The 24,523-nt window shown below is 42.2% G+C and overlaps 2 protein-coding genes across 2 annotated transcripts; both read left to right on the top strand.

Moving 5' to 3' along the window:
- Positions 1–575: 575 nt before the first annotated feature.
- On the top strand, positions 576–10,092 carry snrnp70 (small nuclear ribonucleoprotein 70 (U1)). The gene is made up of 10 exons (XM_074696296.1): positions 576–788; positions 1,128–1,281; positions 1,375–1,437; positions 1,855–1,909; positions 1,990–2,054; positions 2,139–2,201; positions 3,403–3,484; positions 7,204–7,305; positions 8,821–8,920; positions 8,999–10,092. The coding sequence occupies exons 2-10, from the start codon at positions 1,135–1,137 to the stop codon at positions 9,735–9,737; spliced, it is 1,416 nt and encodes a 471-aa protein (XP_074552397.1). The 5' UTR covers positions 576–788; positions 1,128–1,134; the 3' UTR covers positions 9,738–10,092.
- A 3,619-nt stretch (positions 10,093–13,711) lies between these two features.
- On the top strand, positions 13,712–22,541 carry lin7b (lin-7 homolog B (C. elegans)). Its single transcript, XM_074697484.1, has 6 exons — positions 13,712–14,012; positions 18,080–18,198; positions 18,337–18,408; positions 19,833–20,042; positions 20,403–20,566; positions 22,011–22,541. The coding sequence occupies exons 1-6, from the start codon at positions 13,937–13,939 to the stop codon at positions 22,030–22,032; spliced, it is 663 nt and encodes a 220-aa protein (XP_074553585.1). The 5' UTR covers positions 13,712–13,936; the 3' UTR covers positions 22,033–22,541.
- The last annotated feature ends 1,982 nt before the right edge of the window (positions 22,542–24,523 follow it).

The following is a 24,523-nucleotide window of genomic DNA, read 5'->3' as shown; positions in this document are numbered from 1 at the left end:
TGTCGAAAGCTTGGCAGTGTTGCTTCTGAGACCTTCAGCTTTTTAGTCAGGTCCCTCCTGAAGTTTTGAGTCTTAATGCTGAAATAAAAAGTAAAATTGACCAGAAATGTATAAAGTTATAAATATCAGATGGCTAAATACATGAGAAAGTAAATTACAAGAATTGGTTAAAAAACCGTGGATCTAAAATATTTACACTTTTTATGTAACAATTTCTTTTCCATCTTGTATTAGTCTTAGATGTGATTTTATTTCAACTCTATTTTGTGTTGGCTCATTTTTTTCATATGCTTTAACCATTTGCACTAAAGGTCCATTGTGTATCAGGTGGAATCAATGCAAAGCAGCACTAAATTTTCATTTACCCCTACCGTCAGATTTGAGGGTAAGATGAAGAAAGATGGGGGAACAGACAAGCGTTTTTCATTATTTTTAACCGATTTCGACTGATTTGTACTCAAAAAGACCCAAATATATTTGTTTCGACGTCCGCGTTGACGTCACGATGATGATGGTGTACTGTCGTAAAGCTCACCCGACGCTATTTGCATCACTTCTCTTCTGTTTACGACAGCCCGCCATTTTATTTTGTGGTCACCGTAAAAGCAAGCAGCAGTCAGTCTGCTTTTATTCGCAGCACGCGCGCGGGCCCACGCAGTGGTTTATAGTTCACCTGGAGAATTAAGAGACACATTCAGAGTGAAGTGGTCCCGGAGACCCGTAGACACAGCCCGGTCCTTCCCCTGGTCCATGGTCTGACTTTTGCGTCCACAAGCGGAGGAGAGAAGGTAAGAGCCCCGCTCATGTTAGCTATGTGTTAGCATGGTAGCTCTAAAGCTAATGCTCAAGGCTCGACTAAAGTCTACCCTGATATGCTGCTCGATAACACGATTGTGTTAATTCAGACAAACTGCACCAAAAACATAGGTGTTGGCGGATGTTCATAATGACAAAACTGGTTGTATTTAAAAAAGGATTGCTGGCTGAGTCCGCTTGTTGAAAACAACAGTCAGCGTGTACTGCCGACAGGCACGCAAGCTTCCGCCCCGATCTTGGCCTTGTGCGGGCTGATACTATCAATCTTCTTCGAGTGCTATTGTTTGCTATCAATATGTTGTGCATTTTAGGTGAAATATGACGCAGTTTCTACCACCGAACCTGTTGGCGCTATTTGCCCCACGGGACCCTATTCCCTTTCTGCCTCAGCTGGCAAAGCTGCCCCATGAGAAGCATCACAACCAACCGTACAGCGGCATCGCCCCGTTCATCAGGCACTTCGAGGTAAGGGCTTTATGCTGTCCGCAGTTGGCATAGCGGCGGACCCAAGCTTTGCCGTGAATTCCACATTTCACGTTGTTTCTTTTTCATAAACAGGATCCCAGAGATGCCCCTCCTCCAACCCGGGCAGAGACCCGAGAGGAGCGACTGGAGAGAAAGGTGAGTTGAGATACTGCAAGGATTGATCATACACCACTGACCTTCTGAAGGACCACACAGCAAATTCTGTTTAAACATGTTTTTTGAGTTTAAGTAAATATTGAAATTTGTCAATCTTGAGCTTAAACACATACGTTAGTTTCTGTTGCAGCTTAACACAAAGATCCACTATTGTTTAATAACGTACAGCATGTTACGATGAAACTTTGTAGTGTTCCAGCCAGTCAAGAGCATGTCCATGATCAGCTTCTTCTATAAACTGACTACTTAATATCAATGAAACAGAACTTTCCTGGACTCTTAAACAGAATTGTTTTGTTAATACAAACAGGAATAGAGATCTTCACTTTATAGCACCACATTTCTCTAATCTGTGTTCAGGACTGCTTCCAACTTTTTTTGTTTTTGTCTCTGCAGAGGCGAGAGAAGATTGAGAGAAGGCAAACTGTGATGGAGACAGAACTGAAGCTTTGTGAGTTTTAATAACGCTGAAAAACAAGTTGTTTGCTGTGTTTCTTAAGTAACCTCGATCCTCTGTTTTGTTTCTATCAGGGGACCCACACAATGACCCTAACGCACAAGGGGATGCCTTCAAAACATTGTTTGTTGCACGAGTGGTGAGTATGTGAATGTCTCACATGTAAATGTTATTTTTGGACTTTTTACTGTGTATTTTAAATCCATTTATTGTGCCTTTACAGAATTACGATACCACAGAGTCCAAGCTTCGCCGTGAATTTGAAGTCTATGGCCCAATCAAACGGGTATGTTTTGCCACACTCTTACTTTATATCAAGACCTGGTCTTATGATGGTTATCAGAGGTCAGCTGACACTTACCTTAAACCCATAGGCTCACTGTAACATGGTGTAGGTATGTTACTTCGGTGCACAGCTTTAGATATATTCAGGTATGTCTGAATTTGTCATCGGGTTTGATTGGTTGATTAAACTTTTAGAGAACCATGAACGATGTAGACTGTGATAAATATCTGCCCTGTATTGGACAGAGCCATGTGAATGCCCTAAACTGAGTTTTATTGGCATGGAATCAGAAACTCTAAAGCACAGAGAAGAAGAAAAAGGAACCTAACCTGTTTGAATAAATTTCAGCTTCAGTCATTCCCATATGTACTCATTTTTTGTCTTTTACTCAAAACACTGGCAGTCTTATAACACAGTAAGGCATGTAGGTTATTATTATATTTTCTATTATATTTACACTGGTTAGTTAGATTAGTATTGGTATCAATACTTATTACACTTAGACACGGTGACTATTCAGTTTGTCTTCCAGATAACTAGGTAAGCAATCCCCTCACATGCTGAGCTCTTGTAGTTTTCTTTTGAGCTGTAGCTTTTATTAGCCACTCAGTCATTTAAAGCTCCTGTGAGGAGTTCCTGGGTGATCTTGCTTAAGTCTTCCTTCTAGACATCTGCCTGATCATAATCCACCATTTAAAATGAACATCAGGCAGAAGGTCTGATGACCCCACGCCGGCTGATGAAGTTTATCCGTGAGAAGAGAGATCTGTGTTTTTCTCTGCTGAAAACATTGTCTATGATGAATTTTGGAGTGATGTGGACACTGGAGCCTAACTGTCAGACAGTGCTACGTACCTGTTACGAAATCCATAACCTTGTCTAAAAAGTTTTCTTGAACAAATAAAAGCAGGCTCATTTGCTTTAAAATAAACACAGCCTTGGTGAGAGTCACTTTCTCATGGCAGTGGGCGCTAGTGCTTGTGGGAAACAGAGTCTTCATCTCTGAGAAACACTAGCTTTTTAAATTGTCATCGCAGTGCCTTTCAGAATAGATGAATCAATTAGGCTGTTTGGACTGCTTTCAAAAACTTTTTTATGTCTGAAGTGAAAGAAGTTTGGGCTCTTGTTTCACGTGCTCTACACTTTGTTAAATTTTATGTTGAATCCCACAACAAACCAGGATGTGCTCTGTGTGTTCCAGATTTACATTGTGTACAACAAGAGGACGGGGAAACCTCGAGGCTACGCCTTCATTGAATATGAGCATGAGCGGGACATGCACTGTGAGTACCTCTGGCTTCCGTCTTCATTTTTATTGGATGTGATGTGAAGTATGTGGCGAACAGTAGCACCCCCTTCTATATCCCTCATGGAGATCCATGTAGTTTTTCTTTTGGGTGGGGGGCAGCTTTTTTAGCAGCTGGAAGGTGACGTCTTTACTTTGACTCTGCCACAGTCTGCATGATGAATCCCGGTCTGGTGGTTGTGTGATGTGTGTGTCTGTGTGTCGTCAGTTGACTAATAGCCTGGTTGAGGAGGGCGACTGCGTCATTCAGTGGGGCATGGTGGGAAAGTAGGAGGAGCCAAAGGTAGCAGTGTGTCCATGATGCTGAACATGTTCGCCTGTCAAAGGGCACATTGTGTTTTAACTGTTAGGCGTGTAGCTCTGTGAAGGAGCAGCTCTTCTGGTGGACTCTCTTGGTAAGCACAAGGTCACATGGTCACCATGCAGCGACCAATCATGTGTCTAGAACTGTTGTATGAATAGTTTCTGAGCCTTTCTTGACAGTTTAAACTGGTGGTCTTCAACCCTGGTCATGCTGAGATTAGTGTAGCGTCACCACGATTGCTGATAGAGATTAAAGTTGGTGGTGATGCGTCAGTTTAAAGAAGAACTGTCTCTTTTAGACACTGAATGGTGCCATCTAACACATGGACACCATTCTGGGACATTAGTGTGATCAGCTTTTCAGACCAGAGTTGCTGAATCACAGCAGCATGTAGTCTCAGTGGGGGGAGGACTGAGGGGGGACGTGGGGATAAACACTATATTAACTGTGTGTTGTTCTCATTGCCACTGCAGCCGCCAATCTGTGATGGCTATTGGCCAAAGCTGGCTGGCAGATGATGATGGTTATGATACATCTACACCCTACTACCACAGCTCAGTATATGGTTGGTATAATGGGTTTGTATGATGGGTAAGATTTCTTTCCACCCTCCATCTCCTACATAGGGCAGATCAGCTGCGTTCATTGGCTAAAGCACATGTGTAACAAGTGGAAACTGCTCCCACTGCTATTATCAAAGATCTGTTGTTAGGCTTTAACCACTGAACGCACCCCTGATAGTACAAAGTATTGCCTGATGATCCTGCTTTTATGTGAAAGCCACCTCTGCATGCCGAGGCCAGATTAATACTTACCAGACTCAGTCAACTGAAAATAAAATTAAACTTCTCTCGTCAGTGCACCAAGCTTAATTTTATGTGTCTTGGTTTTTTGTGGCTGTGCAGGAGAGATGTAACTAACAATCAACCGGTTATATGGATCAGGGCTTCAAGAGATTGATTCATTTTAAACCCAGAAAAAGGAGCACTACTCAGTCTGAATACACAACTGAAGTGAGGTCAAACCTGGAGGAGGCAGCTGTGAGGAGGCCAGGAACTGACAGCCACGATTTCAGTAATGGTGCAGGAAAGATCCACAATGGAATGCAACGTGTAGGAGTCAAGCAGTAATTTGATTTTTTGGAGATGTTTAACGACCCATTCTGCGCTAGTTTTATCCTACTAGCTTAACATTGCAGGACATTTCAACTGGTCTCAGTTAAACCACAGGAAATGGGTTTTTCTTTAACAGAGTTTCAAGTTTTGATTGCTGGAGACAATACCTGTGAATCAAATACTGTAAAAAGTTCGACACTGAAAATGCTTTCAGTATTTCACACGCACAGTATTTTGTTGGCGTTTTGCTGCAGGATCCTCCAGGATAAATACTCAGCCTAACAGTATGAGCTGGCTTTGACAGAAAACGCAGATGAAGGTGATGTTGTTGGTAATTAACGGGCTGTTCATACATAATATATTCCTACAAAACCAAAGATAGATAATATTCATGTAGCCACACAGATTTACTTACCAAAGTGGTTAGGTTAAGATATTTCAAGTTATTCCAGCATTTTAAGACTTCTGATAATTTCAGAGTAGTTAGATCTACGACACATAAGGACCTGACTGAATTCTTAGACAAACACATACAGACTTTATCTTCAGCACCTTAGAGTTGTGATGTTAAACTCCTGTGAGGAGGGAAACCCCGTCACTCCTTTAGTTTGCTTTTCCTCTCAGCCGGTAAGTCCTGGTAGTTCTGGTGGGGGTTTGGTAAGGCCCTTTCATTGGTGGGACAATGATGTCCACAGAGAGTACAGGAAGTGGAGGGGTAGTGGTAAGGCCCCTGTCAGAGGTGTGCTGACACTGTGTGTTCAGGTGGACTTTGGTAAGGCCCTTTAAGTGGGGCAGAGACTTCAGTATGACCTGTGAGTGAGAGATTCTGCTCGATCGTCAGCCTTAGAGTCTATTGAGGGAGTTTGGTAAGACCCTCAGACTGTGCTCTGTCATTGCTGGGTTTTGGTAAGACCCTCAGACTGCGTTCTGTCACTGTAGGGTTTTGGTAAGGCCCTCTTCACAGACTGAAAGGTTGTTCATTCAGGGATCATCACCAATGAGCTGCCTGGATATCATACGGGATGGATCAGTGACTGTTGTGTGGTATACCGGGATGGGTTTGGGAACAGCATCTGAATTCTTCGGGGTTGTTAAAGGTTATAACCCATAATACTTTTTCTATGCCACCTTTAAAAAAAAAAGATGCCAAATACACATTTTTTAAGGCCAAAGAAAAAAACTACAGCTGACATGAGCATGTGATTTTTTTGTGTTCATGTTGTCACGCCCTGCAGACGCGTGTTTGGGGACTTTTGTGCCACAGAAACTTAAAGAGAAAAAAAAGGAAGATTTTAGTGGAAATACCAAAACTGCTACATGGTTCAGTGGGGTGAACATTCCCTTGACATTTTCAGTTTCTGATTAGTTTATGCCTCTCTTTTTTATCACTCTAAGCATTTTTGCAAATTTGCAAAAGACTCAATTACAAAAAAGAAGGACTTCCTTTTTTTTGATTCACTTTCTTTTCCTCTGGTATCAGGTGTGGAACTACATTTCCTTTTTCCTATAACGTTGTTTTGAAGCAAGAAATCTTAAATCTGTACCAACTATACACTCTTTGCTGTTCCATTGTGAAGCTGTCAGAGAAAATTCAAGCACCTGCAGCAGACAGATGTACAGCCATCAAATGGTGTTTGTTTTCATTTGTTCTACTGTTGATCATCATGTTGTCTAGTGATGTGCTGCTACATTTGCCTGAGTACACACTGTGACTGTAGCTGAAAACTGATCATTCACACTGCTCTTAAATGCAGATGACAACAGCGTCAGATGTTCCAGAGAGTTGGGTTAACTTAAGCAGATGCGAGTAAAGATAAGTTGTGATTTGTCCAATTAAACCTGAATGTTTGATTGTTGTCCGTGTCAAAGTGAGAATTCCTCATGAGGAGTGCTCTGTCACTGCCTGTTAGCTAAAGTAACATGAAATAAATACATGTGTTTAAAAAGAACACAAAGTCACACTTTTTACATTCTACACATTTTATTACACAATCCATTCAACATGGAAGTTTAAAAACACATCACCACACTTTGAACACCACACTTTCCCTACATATGCTGTAAAAGAGCCAAACTAGAGTAAACAAACATGTATCACTCATCTGGTGGAAGGAAGTCTGCTCCCGTTATCCTTCGGCTTTTACCCAGAGAGCAGCCATCACGGCCTCGCCTGCTCCTGGTCAGTATCATAAAGCACTGTTTGTTTCCTTTGACCACACTGATGCACACGTTCTTTATCTCAGCTTCCTCTTTTCCTCTCCCCTTCCTCTCCTCCAGCCGCCTACAAACACGCAGACGGGAAGAAGATCGATGGCAGAAGAGTGCTGGTGGATGTGGAACGAGGACGCACTGTCAAAGGATGGCACCCTCGCAGGCTAGGTTAGCAGCTTTCTGTTACACGGGGATTCAAGTCTTTGTGCTTATGAGCCGGGGTGAAAGTAGTTCAAAATTAATGTCGGTACTATGATCAAAACCACCTTCTCCCTCACTTTCTAAAGTCCCTGTGAGGTGTTTAAGTAATCTTGATAAAGTCTCCTTTCTAGATATATGCCTGGTTCTAATCCACACTTTGAAATGAGATGATCAGCGTCAATATTACAGGTTACATCTTATTTATCTGTGCTTATATCCATTCCAACCCTCAGTCAGCAGTTATTCTGCTGTGGAGCTGGATTAAAACAGATCCTCCTCACAGCATCCTCAAGAACTATTATTTTTAATTGTAACATTGATAAAAATATAGAATACAAGTCTGTAAGAACAGATCATTAGGTCACGAGCAAAAACTTAAAGTGGAACTAGTCCTCATCAAAAATTTTCCACGTCTTCTTGACATTTGAGGACCAGTTATGGAAAACATCCCAGTGCATTTAGGCCATGTCCACACATAGCCGAGTATCAGGCAAGCCACGTGTATTTTTATCCGTTTAGGCCTGTCATCCACACCAGGTTTCACATCACTGTAAACATTGTTTTCTGGAGAACTCTGGCCAAAGTGAAGATTTTGGAAAACTGGTTTCATGGTTTTGTGTAGACTCCTGTATCCTGAGTTCAGTTCTCAAACATCACAGCTGAATGACAGGAGCTCATTCTGTTTGGATGGCACCGTTTCATGCCTGAAAAACGCTGACACATATGGGTTTGGCATGCCTCAAGCCTCACTTATCTGCAGATTTGCCCTGTGTGTGCGGATGAAAGTGTTTTTAAAACGAATTGGTGGGTGGAATATATATATATTTTTTCTTAAAAATACCCGGCTAGGTGTGTACAAAGCCTAAATCAAACACACTGATTGGAAAACGTATTTTGTTAGTAGACATACATGCACACTCCAGTACTGCTGAGTGAAATCTCTGTTTCATTCGCTCATAAGCAGTTTTCCGACCTGTTCTGTACCATTTAAAATTGTCAATTTAGAGACCCTTAACAAGGGCTACAATGACAAATCAATAAAACCAATAAAAATCGATTAGGCTCCGCTCAGCATGGACTGAAACACAGCACGGACTGAAACACAGCACAGAGTGTTCAGAGACAATTCAGAATGAGTTACGAGTCATGAGTTAGGCATTTTTAAACAGAGTACATTTGAAGACTGCGCATTGCTAGCAGTTCTGTTTTCTTACCCAGAGAGTGGTGACTGGTTCAGAGTGGGGCCTTTAGCAGGCAGCTGCTTTCCTGTCTTCCTGGTACTGCATACCACCACTGAATCTTAAAGTGGTACCGGACCGTACCGGCTTACTTCCACCCCTGCTCATAGGTGAAGCGTGTGTCTGACCAGAGATGGAGTGCGAACATTGTTTCTGTTCACTACCAGCACACTTCATCATACATGTGGGCTGCAGAGAGCAGGGGCTGTTGGAGGAAAACTGACTTTCTCTGTTTGTGCTCCAGGTGGAGGATTGGGTGGCACCAGGCGAGGTGGAGCCGACGTCAACATCAAGCACTCTGGCCGAGACGATGCTTCACGTTACGATGATCGTCCCATAGGCGGGTGAGTGGTAGGAGGACAGACTGTCCTGTCCTTTAAAACATTACGCTGCACGTCTGACTGTCCTCCATCGCCCTGCAGTGACCGAGGAGACCGAGGCGATCGAGGAGAACGCAGGGAGCGCAGCAGGGAACGAGACAGAGACAGGGATAGAGAACGCAGGAGGTCGAGGTCCCGAGAGCGCCGCAGACGCACCCGTTCCAGAGAGAGAGAAAGAGAAAGGGACAGAGCCACTGCTGGAGGAGATGAGGCAGCAGCTCCAAACAGGCGTAGGGAGCGCGAGAGGGAGCGTGGGGGAGATGACAGCAGGAGCAGGGAGAGGAGTCGAGAGCGGAAGAGAAGGAGCAGGAGCAGAGATCGTAAGAGAGACAGGGAGAGAGGTAAGGGTCTGGATGGAGAGGAGGGGGGGCAGGCAGACGGGCCCCCTGATGGAGGGGAGCGCATGCTGGAGGAGCATGAAGGAGAAGCAGGAGATGGGATGGAGGAGCGCAGAGACAGGGACCGGGACAGGGATCGTGACCGCCGGCGCAGCCACAGGGACAGAGACAGGCGCAGGGGGGACCGGGACCGGGACAGGGAGCACAAAAGGGATAGGGGGGACAGAGAGAAGGGCGAGCGTAGAGAGGACAGACACCTGCGGGACGAGATGGGTCCCCAGGACGAGATGGGCCCAGAGGACGAGGAGGGAAGTGCACCTCCCAACATGGAGGAGTACAGCCAGGATGGGATGATGATGGAGCCGCAGTCGGTGCCTTCAGCTGACGGTTACAACTCTGGAGAGAATGGATTCAAGATGGAGGCAGCAGGAGAAGAGTACTGAGACCTCCCCGTGACAAATAAGTCCATTCATACTGTTGATCAAAGTAAGTCAGGACGTGTTTTATAATTGATATCTGCTCATTTCACCACTCACAGCTGATTCGCTCCTCTGCAAAACAAAAAACGAATCCGTGCCACTTCATGTCCTCAGATCATTGACGTAATTTTATTTTTTGGATGAAATGTAAAAACAGGCTCATTTTGTTTAAGGGTGGATTGTAACTTCCAGATTCAAGAAGCCATTTGACTTGATTGGCCCAGTTTTGCTCTGTATGTGAAATAGAAGGAAGTGTAGTATTGTGACTATGAGGCTGTTCTGTTTATTCATTCTGGAATAAATCTTTTTTTTTTTTAAATTATGTCTGTCTGTGTTTTATTGGGTCTACTGGTTTCAATGCTGCACTAACAACCTGCAGAAACAAAGGTCCTTATTAAAGAAACTGTCCCGGAAAAACTACGACTGGCTGTCAAACCCTTTTCACCAAGGCCTGCAGAGCTCACTATGAGAAATAGTGTTTTTACTGGTGAGAAAAACTTGTAACGAGATGAAGCAATGAAAGCTTTTTTTTTTCTTGCTATCTTCAGTGATAAGTGGAGTCTGTCAGAATTCATCATAAACCTTTACTTTGCAATAGCATGGTTGTAAATGTTTCATCAAATTTCTAAGCAAGATAAAGTAAGTGGATGTTTTAGTCAAAATGCAGTTTCAATCAATATGTTGGGTTTTTATAAATGATATTTGTATAAATAATAATACATTTTATTTACATAGCCCCTTTCAAAAACAATGTTACAAAGTGCTTTACATAAAAAAAACAGTAAAAAAAAAAAAGAAATGAACGAAATACAATAGTGCCCTCTTCCGTTGGCCGAGGACCCTAAAAAGAGAGGAGGTAAAAGAAATGTAGGGAAAAATATAGAAATATATAAAAGGCTAAAACCACCAGATATCCAGATAAAGGAAAAGAAAACATCCGTAAAATATGTTTATATATATATATATATATATATATATATATATATATATATATATATATATATATATATATATATATATATATATATATAAACATATATATAAACATATATATATATATATATAAACATATATATATATATATATATATATATATATATATATATATATATATATATATATATATATATATATATATATATATATAAACATATATATATATACACAATATATATACAGGGCTTGAAGACCTCCGGCATAGTGCCGGAAATCCGGCGTAGACAAACCTGCCAGATTGTGAAATCCTGCAGGTCGGTCTGGCTGCCCTCCGTTGATTTCACTCGATCGAGTTCCGACTGAACCAGTCAGGAAAGAGAGGCGGGAGCTGCAGAGAGCAGCTCCCGCCTCTCTTTCACAAACAAGCAGCAGCGGCCCAAATCCGCTACGTCATACCGTGGCTTGATGCGTATTGGTCTATGATGAGTGTGACTGGCAGAACGATCGTCCAATATGGCACTGTCCGTCTAATTTGTCAGATAAATGTGCTTCGTGAAGAGAGTAATTAATGACGGAGGCGGAGAGCAGAAGCAGCGTAGCAACCCCTTATAATGAAGCAGTGATATTGAGAGATGTTTTTGGACAACAAAGAAGCTTGGCTTCAGAGAGCAAGTTTACCACGTAATCGGGATACCCGCTCGAAAACTGCGCCGCCAGCGAGTCTGTAATCACGCAATCGGGCGCGCATGGATGTATTTTTCATCCATGCGAATTTCAGTAAAACCGTCACTCCTACTAGCGACTTCGGCGGGTTGAATTATTTAATTGTAGTTTTCTGAAACGGCATCTAAAATACTAAACCCATTGCAGTATGAGACTACGACACCACAACTCCCACGAGCACTGCCTGCACACAGTGTTTGCTCATTGGTCCCTTCGCAAAGTCTTCTACTGAGAGGCGCCCCAGACGCGCTGGTCTTCAGCCTTCGTCTCGGACACTGTGACAGCTCCCGGTGTTTAGCGCCTGATAACGTGTTTTAAAACTTCCTCGCGTCTTATTTGCTCTCTATGGTAAACGGATTCCGGGATTTAAGTCACAATCTAGCGCCAAATATTCCGTAACTTGTTAAAAGTGAGGACATTTATCAGATGGAGCTCATTTAAGCTCACAGTGCACCGTTCTCACCAGTGACACTCACCTGGAGCAGGGGAGGAGGAGAAGACAGGAGCACACGTAGAGAAGTGAAACTGATCATAGATATGAGAAGCCGTAGGAACAGTATTTAAACCTCCTACTAAACAAACATTTTAAAAGTTATATGTAAAAAGTTCACTCTGGAAATAGTGTAAACAAACCAAATCATTCTAAATAAATGAAACTTGTGGTCCAGTGTGACTTATGTAGGCCTACGTAATTTTCGTCTTCATGACGCATTTTTTTTGACTGATACGACCTCAAAAAATGTATGATAGTACTACGAAGTGACTTGTAGTCCAGAAAGTATGGTACTAGTTTATTAGTGAAAAATTGCTGTTGTAAATAAATATTAAAGTAGACAGTGTTTCTAGAAAGCTTTTTCAGTTTAGTTTTTATTTTTTCAATTAATCTTCAACCTTCACAACTTTCATTGAATGCAATATTATGCTCCTCCTTTAATTACTTTGTTTCAATAGTCTGCATATTTTCATATTTAAGGAGCACAACCATTTCAGAGCTGAATACCTGATTTAGGTAGTCTTTATTTGAGTGTGCACAGGGGTCATTTATATTTAAAAAGGTTTTAAATCTATTTCAGGTAAACTTTAGCATTTCATCATCCGCCTTGATCATATCAAACATAATTATCCAACAACAAAATTGTGGACCCTACCAGAAGCGATGGCCACAGGTACTTATGCTGTATGCTGACTGACCGTTTGTGTGAACAAAAAATTAGTGTTACTGTGTTTAATGTTGTTTTTATTATTATTATAATTATTATTATTATTAATAAAAACAATATTAAACGCAGTAAACACCCCCCCCCCCCCCCCCTGCTTTCAGGCACAGGATTTTTTCCTGCTTCAAGCCCTGTATATAGTACTCTGATGATTTTGAAGAAAAACGCTCAGCAAAAATCTCCAATAAAAGCACATCTAAAGGCAGGTCTTTCCACAGGCTGTCCTAATAAATAACGGGCAAATATAATCATTTGGGTCAGAAAATGATAGGGAAAACCGGCGCTCACTAGGAGCTACACAGAACTATTTACTCTGACTGTGGGACTGTGCTACTATGACAATCTTCATGTGAGCCGTCTCTATAACTAGAATATTTTGAAAATTTCCCTTCATTTAAACGCACTTTAAAGTTCAGTAATTTTAGGTAAGGTTTTTTTTTTTTTGAGCTAAAATTTCTGTACTAGTTATAACCTCAATAATCTGTTTATTCATTCTGTTGATTCATTTTCTTATTACTCACCATTAGTGAATCTGATAGAAATAAAGTACCGTTAGTTCATTTGCTTATCTGGTTCTTCCCATAAGATTTAGATTTCATCGTGATGTAAAATTGTAAAAAAACAAACAAACAAACAAATAAATAAAATAAATTTAAAAAATAGGTACAAAGCAAAATATCTGTAATTTTTTTATTGCCAAAAAAAAAAACAAACTAACATTAAAAAAGGAAACCACAAAGAAATGGAAAGGAGGACAGTAACTCAGGCTTAAAATATTTAGTTTTCATCCTTAATTTTCCACTTTTGCTTTTTGGGGATTTGGCCTACTGTTTTTATACTTTTGAATGACATTCTTTTTGTATATTACAGATATTTTCTACTTTTGTGTTGTCTCCCCTTTATAATAATAATAATAATTATTGTTATCATTATTATTATTATTATTATCATCATCATCATAATTATTATTACTTGAGAACATTTCAAACATTTTAAGTTACTTAACCTGTTTTATTCATTTATGTATTTATTTTTTGGCCTCACTGCGCCTCCGTACCAACTGTGAGCTCTTAAACAGAGAAGATGCTGAGTCTGCTCCTCACAGCGTCACGCACTGAAGCCAGATCTGCAGCCGCTGCTGGTTCTGGTCGTGGTCCTTCCGCCTGATCCTCACCCGGTTATCCTCTCAGCCTGTTATCCTGAGCCATGGACTCCGCATCGGCGTAAACCGTATCTGCTGCCTACGCACCGTTCCCGGGGATCAGGCTGCACGCGGAGGAGCTCACCATGATGTCCTCTTACTATCATCCTACCAAGGAGGCGGAGATGGCGGCCATGACTGAGCCACTGTGCCTGGAGAGAGGTACCGAACCATCTGACCCGGTTCACTGTGATCCATTAAATATTAACCTGTATGTTTGACATGCGCAGATGGCTCTCTAGTACAAGGGAATAACCGAGGATTAGTTACCATGTGTACCCGTGAAACACCAGAGGATGTCTTTGTCTTTCCGTCAACAGATGTTTCAATGGCCCAGTCTGTCGCGCGATCAACGCTCGCGCTCGGTTCGGTTCTCTCGTGCTGTCCATTCAGTGTTGTCCGGGCTAGTATTGACGTCCTGCTGAGGAGCACCTGAGCCATTGTGCTGTAATACGATTTGCACAGTCTAATCCGGTGTAGAGGTGTTGTAGTGCAGGCCTTCAGCAGCGGGCAGAGTACCGCTGATTATTTACAGATCTGATTAAAAGCGTCTTTACTGCTGTCATTAGTGAGGCAGCCCTGCAGCAGAGGATCACTGAGAGGCAGGTGGTGTACCAGCTGATTGTTGTAAATAATGGAGTTAGTGTTGAGGGAAATTGGTGCTCCTCAAACACTGTTCAGGATGGAACTGGACTGCAAGTCAAACCTTCAGTTAACACCTAAGATGAATTAGATCTGCAGCCTTGTTCTTGAACTGCTCATCTGGCTTCGCTCAGACTGACACACACACACACACACACACACACACACACACACACACACACACACACACACACACACACACACACACTTTATCTATGTTATAAACAATTACCAAAGTAAAAACATGAGCCACACTTTCCAAATAGCAGTTACTCCAAAATCATGGAGGAGCTAGAAGTGGCTGCTGAGTGAGCCAGTGCACATTTCTCCTCCATTTGTGCATGCCTCTGTCCTTTCCAAACCATGTTACCGTCACTGCTCACATACTTCTGTGCACCCTTCTGTTGGCATTGCCAGTACATTCGCCAAGGGGGCAGCCCAGGGTCAAAAGTTTATGACAACAAACTCAAAAACAAACATGTCGACTGTGGAGGAAGTATTGTTAATGTACCTCTTGCATAAAAGACAAAAGCGGAGACTTTGCGACCATTCTTATTTCTTCACATCACACTGACTCTTGTAGTGACAGCAACACTGCCCCCCATGGTTTCCGGTGGTACCGCTTTGTTTGGCTTGTATCTGTAAGCTTTATGGAAACGTGCAGAAATACAGATGAAACGAACGCAGAGCACGGGCAGAAGGCTTCATCTATATCCGGATCTGTATGTTACGTTCAACAGTTACTCCTACATTAAATTGAAGCTGAAGGTGTTAGGTGCCTAAAATGTGTATCTCTCTCATTTTCCACCAACCATTGGAAGAGTTGGGAGAGAGGTAATTGACTATCAAACTCACTCTGACACATGGCGACAACCAACTGGATCACAGGGGTGGCTCTCACACTGCGGGGTTGTTTGTCAGAACGTTATTTCAACTGGAAAAATCTTTCAACCCTCTACAGTACCTTGTGGCCTACAGGCAACATACCCATTTTTGCCTTTTACACTCACACAATACATCCCAGTTGTCATTATAGTCTTTTTAGACAAGAGAAAAGACCTCAAGTAACCACTAACAGTGTTTGAATTTGTCATGTGACCCTCGAGATGTCGTACAGAATCCCTTTTTTACAGACCAACTCGGCCAATTCTCTCCTCAAAACTGTCAAATAACAGTTTTACCGAGCCTCTCTCAGTCTAGAAAAAAATGTTGAATTAATTCACAAGTGTAGCTTAATTTCTTATAGTTTCATTTACTTTATTTGCTAATTATTAATGGAAACATGTCAAAATGTGAATGTTGCTCTGAGGCAACACTGTGCCATTATGGATTTGCCATGAAAACATGATGGTTTCTATCTTTTGGTTTACTAACTGTTCAAAAACAAAATGTTCGTTAAATATTTCGGACCTCTTCAGTTTTCACTTAGATACACCTGATATTAGTTTCAGTAAAGTTCAGGTTTACTACAGTCTCTGGTCAGAGCACAGGCTCAGATCCTCCACACAGTTTTCCCACAATGAAAAGTCTGTCTGCTGAAAGCCACAGAAGTGAAGTCTTTCTTAAATAGTTCATGTAAAGTAAGACAAAATATGTTTGGACTCCTTGACCCATTCATTTCAATGGGGTGTTTCTCAATGGTACAGTGTTGCCTGCAGGCAATGTTCGGACATAAAATCAGATAAAAAGAGGTTTTTTTTTGAGCTTTTACACTTTTGATGGCATGCATTGTAATTGTTATATGTATTTGATCTACTTTAAGGCAAGAAAAACACTCACCTTTTTCTAACTGGCATCACTATGTGTACCAAAGAGGGTTAAAAAAAAGGTAAAAAAGCAGAACTAAAGGTGAAAAGTTGATAAATACTAGTGCTGGGCAAGTTAACGCGTTATTTTCGCGTTAACCCGTCAATCTATTAACGCTGTTGAATATTTTATCGCACATTAGTGCATGTTGCTCACATGCTTTTATTTTGTAAATGTCTGTCGCTGACCAGAAGTGAAATTGTCGGAAAAACACGACAAGTAACCAAAACAAGCATGGAGAAGAGGGGCAACGCTACGGAACTTAAAGGCGCTCGCCGCTTAGTGTATCATTCCGCGCGCATGGCGTGCCAGATACAAACAAACGCAGGTAGTCTGCCAGGACGAAGAGACACGATGAGAACTAGAGCCTTATTTAGCGGTGATTTTGTGTGAAAGTAACGCGCTAAAAATTCTCTAAATAAAGCGTGAAGGCAGACTGATATCAGAGTTTTTTGGTGGGAGTCCGTTTATTTGTGTTTTTGATCAAGTAAAATATGGCCCCGTCTGAGTGCAGAGGAAACCGGCAGAGGAGCAGGGAGGGGGTGTTTGGTGTGAGCGCCCTGGACTTCAGCTGCACAAAAACACTGCTGTTGGGGTAATTTCTGCCCTAAACCTTGTGATAGGACCCAACTTGTTCCATCCCGGAGTATCACTTTAATGCCCTGACAGTGGCAATAAGCTTTAATTTTGTATTTACATTTTGTAAATTTGATTTACACTAAATATGTGATTTAACTATTACTGTATAACAAGTACTGATTTAGTGTTTGCATGGCAGATGTTATGGCACTTTCACAATGCGATTAATTATGATTAATCAGGGAAATCATGCGATTAATTACAATTAAAAGTTTTAATCGTTGCCCAGCCCTAATTAATACCTAACTTGGTATAGCTTTACATAAAATAAGCATGAACATAAACAGGAAACATCTTTAGACCAGCCTCCATATATAACATTAGTATATCGAGGTAACAACCAACCCCCAAAAAATGTGACGACCAACCCCGACTGGAAGTTTTTTGCTAGCATCAAGGCTAACAATTTGTGTGACTACTAGTTAGCTAATTAATAACAATCTAAACTATCCCTTTCCCTTCACACTCTTTGAGTACATAAAGTATGTAGGTGAGCTCTGATGCCAGAGCCCTCTGGTGGTGATATTTAATGTGTGCGACAGCCAACCCTGTTCTCCCCTATCTGGCGTATTATATCTTTCACACACACGTCACTGGTGAAGGATGATTAAGCAGCTGGTGCCCACATTCAAACTGTAACAGCCAGTTTTCCACCTTTGCTGTTCACTCTGACGTTATCTGCTGCAGTTTTAGGCTGAAGCAGCATGACCTTCTACCACTGCACCATATTTACCTAACACTCACTCTTCTACAGATCTCAGCAGTAGGCCTCAGCATTAGCTGAAACACTCAGTCCCTGCACAGGGTAGGGGTGACAACATATTCCCCTGTATCTCTGCCATGTAAACATCTTCAGAAATGAAAGCTAAGACTGCGGAGACACCAGACTCGTTGGTGAAGTCTTCAAGAAAAAATGTCACCAACTTGTAGAGTAATGATGCTGCGTTTGAACAACGCCAGAGGCCTGTTCCATGATGGCGGAGCAGGGATCTCACTGTGACGGCCTGTGCTGAATGAATCTGAAGTGATAGGCTGTCACAGTGAGCCTTGTCCCCACACATCCTCTGAGCTGTACTCTACACTGCTTTATGTGTTCCCTTTAAATGTGTGTGTGTGTGTCTCTCTGTGTGTCTGTGTGTTAGATGTGTGCAGGGTGATTGAGCTCCTGGACAGGCTGCAGAGGAGCGGTGAGCTGCCTCCTCCCAAACTGCAGGCGCTGCAGAGAGTCCTGCAGAGCAAATTCTGTGCTGCTATCAGAGAGGTACCCTCACACACACACACACACACACATTCATTCAGTCTTTTAGAGGCATCAGTTTGTAATGTTTGGTGTTTCTGATCCATGTCTCTCCTTTATGAAAGAGCATATCACATCTGTACCATCCCACGTTGTCTGCAGGTTTATGAGCAGCTCTATGACACCCTGGATATTGTTGGAGGACCAGAGATTCGTGCCCAGGCTACAGCAAAGGTACCACATGAAAAATATACATTGTATTTTGTTGAATATTAATTATTTTGAAGCCTAGGTAAAATTATATTTGCACAAGTGAAGCAAGTGCACAGATGGGTGGGCTGTAACCTCCTCTCGTGGCCCATTTGTCGAAAAAAAGGGACACTGAAATTGAAGTTTGGAGCCAAAACACAAGCAAAAGCCCAATTTCTGAAGCTAAAACACAGACTTTAGTACCGTCTTTGGGGTGGGACTGGAGTGCTGAAGTGCCCTCTCAGGAACTAAACGGCTGATAACGTGCCCTTTTTGGAGCTAAAGCATGCGTTAAGTGCCCCTTTGGAACTGAAACACAAGTCTAGTGCCCTTTTTGGAGCTAAAATGCAAGCTTAAGTGCCTACTTTGGAGCTTAAAGGCATGCTTGAAGGGCCTTCTTTGGGGCTAGAAAGTGCCAAAGTGCTCTCAGAAACAAAACAGCCAAAAAGTGTCCCCTTTGGAGCTAAAACCCATGCGAAGTACCCTGTTTGGTACTAAAACGCACACTTAAGTGCCCTCTTTGGTAGGGATGGGTACCTTTCACATTTGAACCGATACATCCCTACTCTTTGGAGCATTAATGCTTGCTTAAATGCCCTTTTTGGAGCCAAAAAGCATGCTCATGTGCCCTTTTGTTTAGCAAAACTCGCTGAACCACCTTCTTGGGTGAAAAAACACACAAAAGTCCTGTGATGGACAGTGGCTTGCTGTATGTTCCTTTTTCCCCTTGTGCTTCAGAAAGTCGGTGCATACTACTGCTCTTAAGGTTGTATGTGGTGAATACGTAGACCTTGTGGGTGTATCCAAGTACGGCAGGTAGTAGATCTGGAGCAAACTGAACACCTGATGAACATATCTGGAGAGCGCAAAGGAGGCTAGCTGTGACAAAATACAGTCCCATTAGTGCAGAGCTTTGCTGGTTTATTGCTCAACGACTTTGTCATTTCATGAGGCAGACACAGCTTCTCAAGGTTTGGTTGTTTTATCATCTTTATCCTTCGTGTCCTCCATTATGGTAACAATCTTTAGGAATACAGAATGGTTTGGCCTGGGCACTTTGATGCTCAGTCTCTTCTTTCACTGGAGAGAAAGTAGGATATAAACCAGGGACACACAGGATTAATGGTGTCTGCTAATCTGATGCCCACACCATTAACAGGCAGATTACTGACTTGTAATTAACAGACCAAAACACCAGCCACCAGCCCTCAGTGTGCTGCTTCATGTTTATATTTATACAGGCTCCAGAATAGGTCCATGAAGTCCTGGCTGCTCTACAGACTTCAGATTAATGTGACTGAGCTGAGTGTGATAGAAACTGGCATGTCTCTGCTCACTGAAAGGGTTTTAATCCTTGTAAGGTAGATTGGAATGAAGTTAATGTTTTTCTAATCATACTGCTTCTCCAGGCCACAGTGGCAGCCTTCGCAGCCAGTGAAGGCCACGCCCACCCAAGGGTGGTGGAGCTGCCAAAAACAGATGAGGGTCTGGGCTTCAATATCATGGGTGGCAAAGAGCAGAACTCCCCTATCTACATCTCCAGGGTTATCCCAGGGGGAGTGGCCGACCGCCAAGGAGGACTAAAGAGGGGAGACCAGCTGCTGTCCGTCAACGGTGTGGTAAGAAGCCCCGTCTGTACAAAAGTTGTCAGCACACAACTGGGTGGTGCTACTGTTCAAAAAATCTGTGTCTATATAACAATGAAGGCCTGCATTTTTTTCAGATTCTGCCGTTTCTTTTTTGCTTGTTATACTCTTTAATGATTCATGTTGTTACACCAAAGCCTGATTCTTTTATTTTACCAACAAATCAGTTGAAGGCAGCTCCTTAAACCCCCGGTGGTGGCTCTTAATTTATTGAAATGATTTAGTCCACTAGAGTCCTCTTATCCATGTCTCCTTTGTGATGATCAACTCAGTGTGTGTGTGTGTGTGTGTGTGTGTGTGTGTGTGTGTGTGTGTGTGTGTGTGTGTGTGCAGAGCGTGGAGGGCGAGCACCATGAGAAGGCTGTGGAGCTGCTGAAGGCGGCTCAGGGTTCAGTGAAGCTGGTGGTGCGCTACACCCCTAAAGTCCTGGAGGAGATGGAGGCTCGCTTTGAGAAGATGAGGAGCGCCCGCAGGCGACAGCAGCACACCAGCTACTCGTGAGGAAGCTCACCATTACTGTTGACTGTTTACTACTGTCTGCTGAGTGTACACGGAGCAGTTAGTACATGTATCCTACTGTAGTTATTATATACAGGTACAACATTTCAGGGGCTGGTGCCTCTCCATACCATGCAAACAGGAAGTTTTATAAACTTTATTTTGTTTGTTTTATAAATATCATACTGTAAATCAAAAAAGAAGCAAGAGCAGTACATAGATACATTTTCACACATACGCATGCATATACTCATATATAAACACATTTACACAGCTAAGGCAAGTAAAGCAAAACATGCACAAGTGCAAACAAAAAGGAGAAAAAAGGGTGTTGTGCACCAATGTATAAAGTTCTAGTTCCCTAAGCCCTGTTTCCACCAAGCTGTTCAAGACAGGTCCTCAAGTTACCGACCTGTAGCGTCCCACTTTTTGGTAGCTTCTGTTGGGGTTTCAGATATCGATCTGATTGATTAATTTTGTTGTGATGATGGACACAAGAGCCTAACTGTCAGACAGAAAAAGGACAGAAGAGCAGAAGAAAGAGAAACAGGAGAGAGATAGAACGATCTAAAACACGAGCTAAAGGCTAAAACACAGGCTAAAGGCTAAAACCCAGGTTAATGTGTTTGTGCTAATGTTGGCTCCAACCCACAGTCAGCAGTTATTCTGCAGTGGTTTGTTCAAACTTGAGAGTCTATCAATAAAATGAAGAGCCAGGTTACGTTAGCTCTGCTTGGTGAGGTTGGAGTTGGTAGATGAGCTCTGGTAGGACAGAACCAGGATTCACTAACGTTGCACGTTACAGACACGTCTCAGAGCACCGGGCTGTGAGGAGAGAGAAATATAGCTAGCTACTAAGCTACGCTACAAACTGACAAAGTTAGCTTGTTGTCAGGTTTCAAAGCGTAGCTCTACCTAACTGTTGATAAATACCTTACCTCGTGGAGTTAGATCTGGTAAAAACTTTACTTTAACAAAGAAAAGAAGAGTTAAAAAGAAGATCTGATCTTTATTCATTTCCAAAACAAACACACACCTTGTTCAGAGTCAGGTCTTCACCTTAGTGTGTATGAGACTCTGGGCCAGAAGGAGGCACTGCAGTCTGATTTAAACAGATCCCCCTCACAGCCTCTTTAAAGATGAGAAAGAAAGCTGAAGCAGGCCAAGGAAAAAATATCAACTACTTCTCCAGTCCTTTCTTATTTTCTTTCAGTCAGAGGAAATCCCACCTTACAGGTGCATGTTCGGTCCATCTGGACCAGATTTTCTAAAATCTCTTTGAGGGAGAGCGACAGCCCCCTTAGCTCATCATGTATATAACAGTTTTGTTTTTTAAAGAAATAACTTTGCTGTGTACAATGAGAATATGCTATTTTCTCTATTTGTACTTAAATCATGGGATTTCCCATCATGCATTGTAATCCTCCATTCATTTCTCTCCAGGTCTTTGGAGTCCAGGGGCTGATCCTCCATCCTCCTCGTCCTCCCCTCCTCCCCTCCTCCCCTCTCTTTGTCCCCGTGAGTGGAGAGACCCTAGATGAGAAGCAAAAACCAAAGTAGCCTACCAACACGTGTTACCTGAACTTCCTCATTAAGCCCCGCCCCCTTTCCTGTTTCCTGTTTCTTAGAGATTTGGAGTGAGCTGCTTGTTGTCAGACGTGCCTGTGTGTAATAATCCTCAGCATCTTGTTACTAAAGGGCAACTTATTCTCTCAATGTGATCTTGATCCACTTCTTAGTGTTTCTAATATCCTCATTATTGTCATGTGAGTCACTGCATCCCTCAGCAGTGTCTGCAGGTTAAACCTCGCTGCTGCTTCTCCATCACGTCCTGCTGGAGGGCTAAGCTTAGCGCCAGAAAGAGCTAAACAGTCATCACGTTAGTGACATGTTTTTATTCATGTATTTGTATTTATTTATTTCATATATACTGTATATATTCATGAATAAACAAACTGTGTAGGTTGATCTCCATTTCTTGTCCTGCTGCAGAGTATATGGGTCACGTGACAACAAGTTACATGACTACGTGGAATAGAGTAGAATATGAATAGAATGTACTTTTGTAATCCTTGAAGGGAAATTCAGGCACAGCAAAAAAAAGAAAAAAAAAGTATACAGTGCAGAAATTAAAAAAAAAAAAGAAATAGAATAATAAAATAAGTGTCAATTAGAAAAAAAGGCCATCAAAGACAACAGCTTATCCATCGTTCTCCATCACTCTCCACCTCCACAGGGTCCAGGACTGAGCTGGACTTTTTCACCAGTCTGTTCAGTGAATAGCATGATGCTACTCTGCCCTCTGGTATCCCCTCTGTTGCTGGGTTAGCACAGCTAGCTCATCCATCATATTGGAGATAGATCTTACGTTCCCAATAACCATGGATGAAGGACAGGTCCAAGTTGTCTCTTCTCAGCTCACACCGCAGCACCGGCACGTCATCTTCACCTCCTTCTCCTCAGCTCACAGGGAACATTGGCCCTAGCACTGGTTAGCATTGATATTCTATAGGCTGCTAACAGCTAAAATCTCATGTGTAAACAATGCTACCATGGTTGCATGTAGGATCTCTGGACTCACAGGAACAAAAACAAAGTAAAAACACCACTGCACAACCAATTTGGTGTCAGTGGCCAACAAATGAGACGTAAAAAAATAATGACAGACTCCAGATACAGTGAGAACCAAATGGAGAGGAAAAGGAAAAAAGAGCAACAAAGACAGAGCTGCTGACAGAAAATGTACTACCCTTGCAATCCCTGTCATCTACTTCCTCTCCTGGCTGAATGCCAAGGTGTGCCTGCTGAGTCCTGCTGAATCCAGCCATAGTCCAATAGCAATCACATTATCCAGATGTGACAATCCAGCTATGCTTAGTCCTATTACAGTCTGATTAAGCTGTTTCCATGCATTTCAATAGTCCAATCTCATGCTGATTAAGCTCAAAGCCTGATTTCTCAAGCTACATGTAAACATACAGACTGTCAATTCATTGTAGGGCATTTCATCATAAAAAACCCATCATCTATTTAACACTGATTCAACAACAGGTTTCTAAATCCTGAAATGGTAGCTGTAACTAAACATTGAATCAACACAGAATTTTACACCCCAACCAAAAATAATGGACCAAAAATCCAAAACTGCATTAAAATCTTTTGCTATCTGGGTCATTACCTTGCTGTCTTATAAGCTGCATTATATACTTGAAAACAAGGCCACTCTGCAACATAAATCCCAATACTGACACCAAAAGCCATGCAATGTTAAGCTGACCACAGCAATCATATGGAAACAACACCCAAAAAGGACATTACCTCTGCCTGTTGACGCCGTGGAGAAAAAAAAAAGGTAGGTTATCCAGGCAATGGTAGCTGAGCCTGCAAGTCACAACTTTTAAAGTCCCACCCTCTTTCCTCTGATTGACATGGCTATGGATAAAACTCAGTGTTTGAGGCCCACCATCCAACGTTTCCACCTCTTAAGAGATCCCTAAAAACCAGACGTGCAAAATCCACGAAATCCATTCATCATACATTGATAAATATCTAAGTTCAGATCCATTGGTTCTCCAATAGGGGGACTCTGAGGTAAGATAAGATGGTTTTAATAATCTCCGATGGGGAAACTCGTATGCCACCATTCACACAGTCCACTCATGCACACAATGCACATCATGACATTTACCATAAATAAATACAAAGTAGACAAAGTCACAAGTGTTCATCAAAATAATGAACTGCTGCTGGAGTAAGGACCTTCTGAGTCGTTCAGTGGAGCACTTAGGCATCACCAGACGATCACTTAAAGAACTTCTCAGTCTGTTAAAAATACTATGAAGAGGATGGTCGTCAAGGAATAGCACATTTTTCAATTTAGCCCCAGTCTTCTTGTCATTGGTGAGGTCGCTCTGCAACAAAAAGCATAAAAAGGTACTTGAGTTATGAGCCAGTGA

The sequence above is a fragment of the Halichoeres trimaculatus genome, unplaced genomic scaffold, assembly GCF_033239565.1.
Source record: "Halichoeres trimaculatus isolate MK-OKI-2021-1 unplaced genomic scaffold, fHalTri1.1 fHalTri1_scaffold_20, whole genome shotgun sequence".
Lineage (NCBI taxonomy): Eukaryota > Metazoa > Chordata > Actinopteri > Labriformes > Labridae > Halichoeres > Halichoeres trimaculatus.
This window is presented reverse-complemented; position numbering and strand designations above follow the sequence as displayed.

Coding starts and splice junctions, on each gene's coding strand:
- lin7b (XM_074697484.1), top strand. CDS start 13,937: ATGATGTCCTCTTACTATCATCCTACCAAGGAGGCGGAGATGGCGGCC. Junction 18,409..19,832: donor GTGCCCAGGCTACAGCAAAG/GTACCACATGAA, acceptor CTGCTTCTCCAG/GCCACAGTGGCAGCCTTCGC. Junction 20,567..22,010: donor CAGCAGCACACCAGCTACTC/GTGAGGAAGCTC, acceptor ATTTCTCTCCAG/GTCTTTGGAGTCCAGGGGCT.
- snrnp70 (XM_074696296.1), top strand. CDS start 1,135: ATGACGCAGTTTCTACCACCGAACCTGTTGGCGCTATTTGCCCCACGG. Junction 7,306..8,820: donor ATGGCACCCTCGCAGGCTAG/GTTAGCAGCTTT, acceptor TTTGTGCTCCAG/GTGGAGGATTGGGTGGCACC. Junction 8,921..8,998: donor GATGATCGTCCCATAGGCGG/GTGAGTGGTAGG, acceptor ATCGCCCTGCAG/TGACCGAGGAGACCGAGGCG.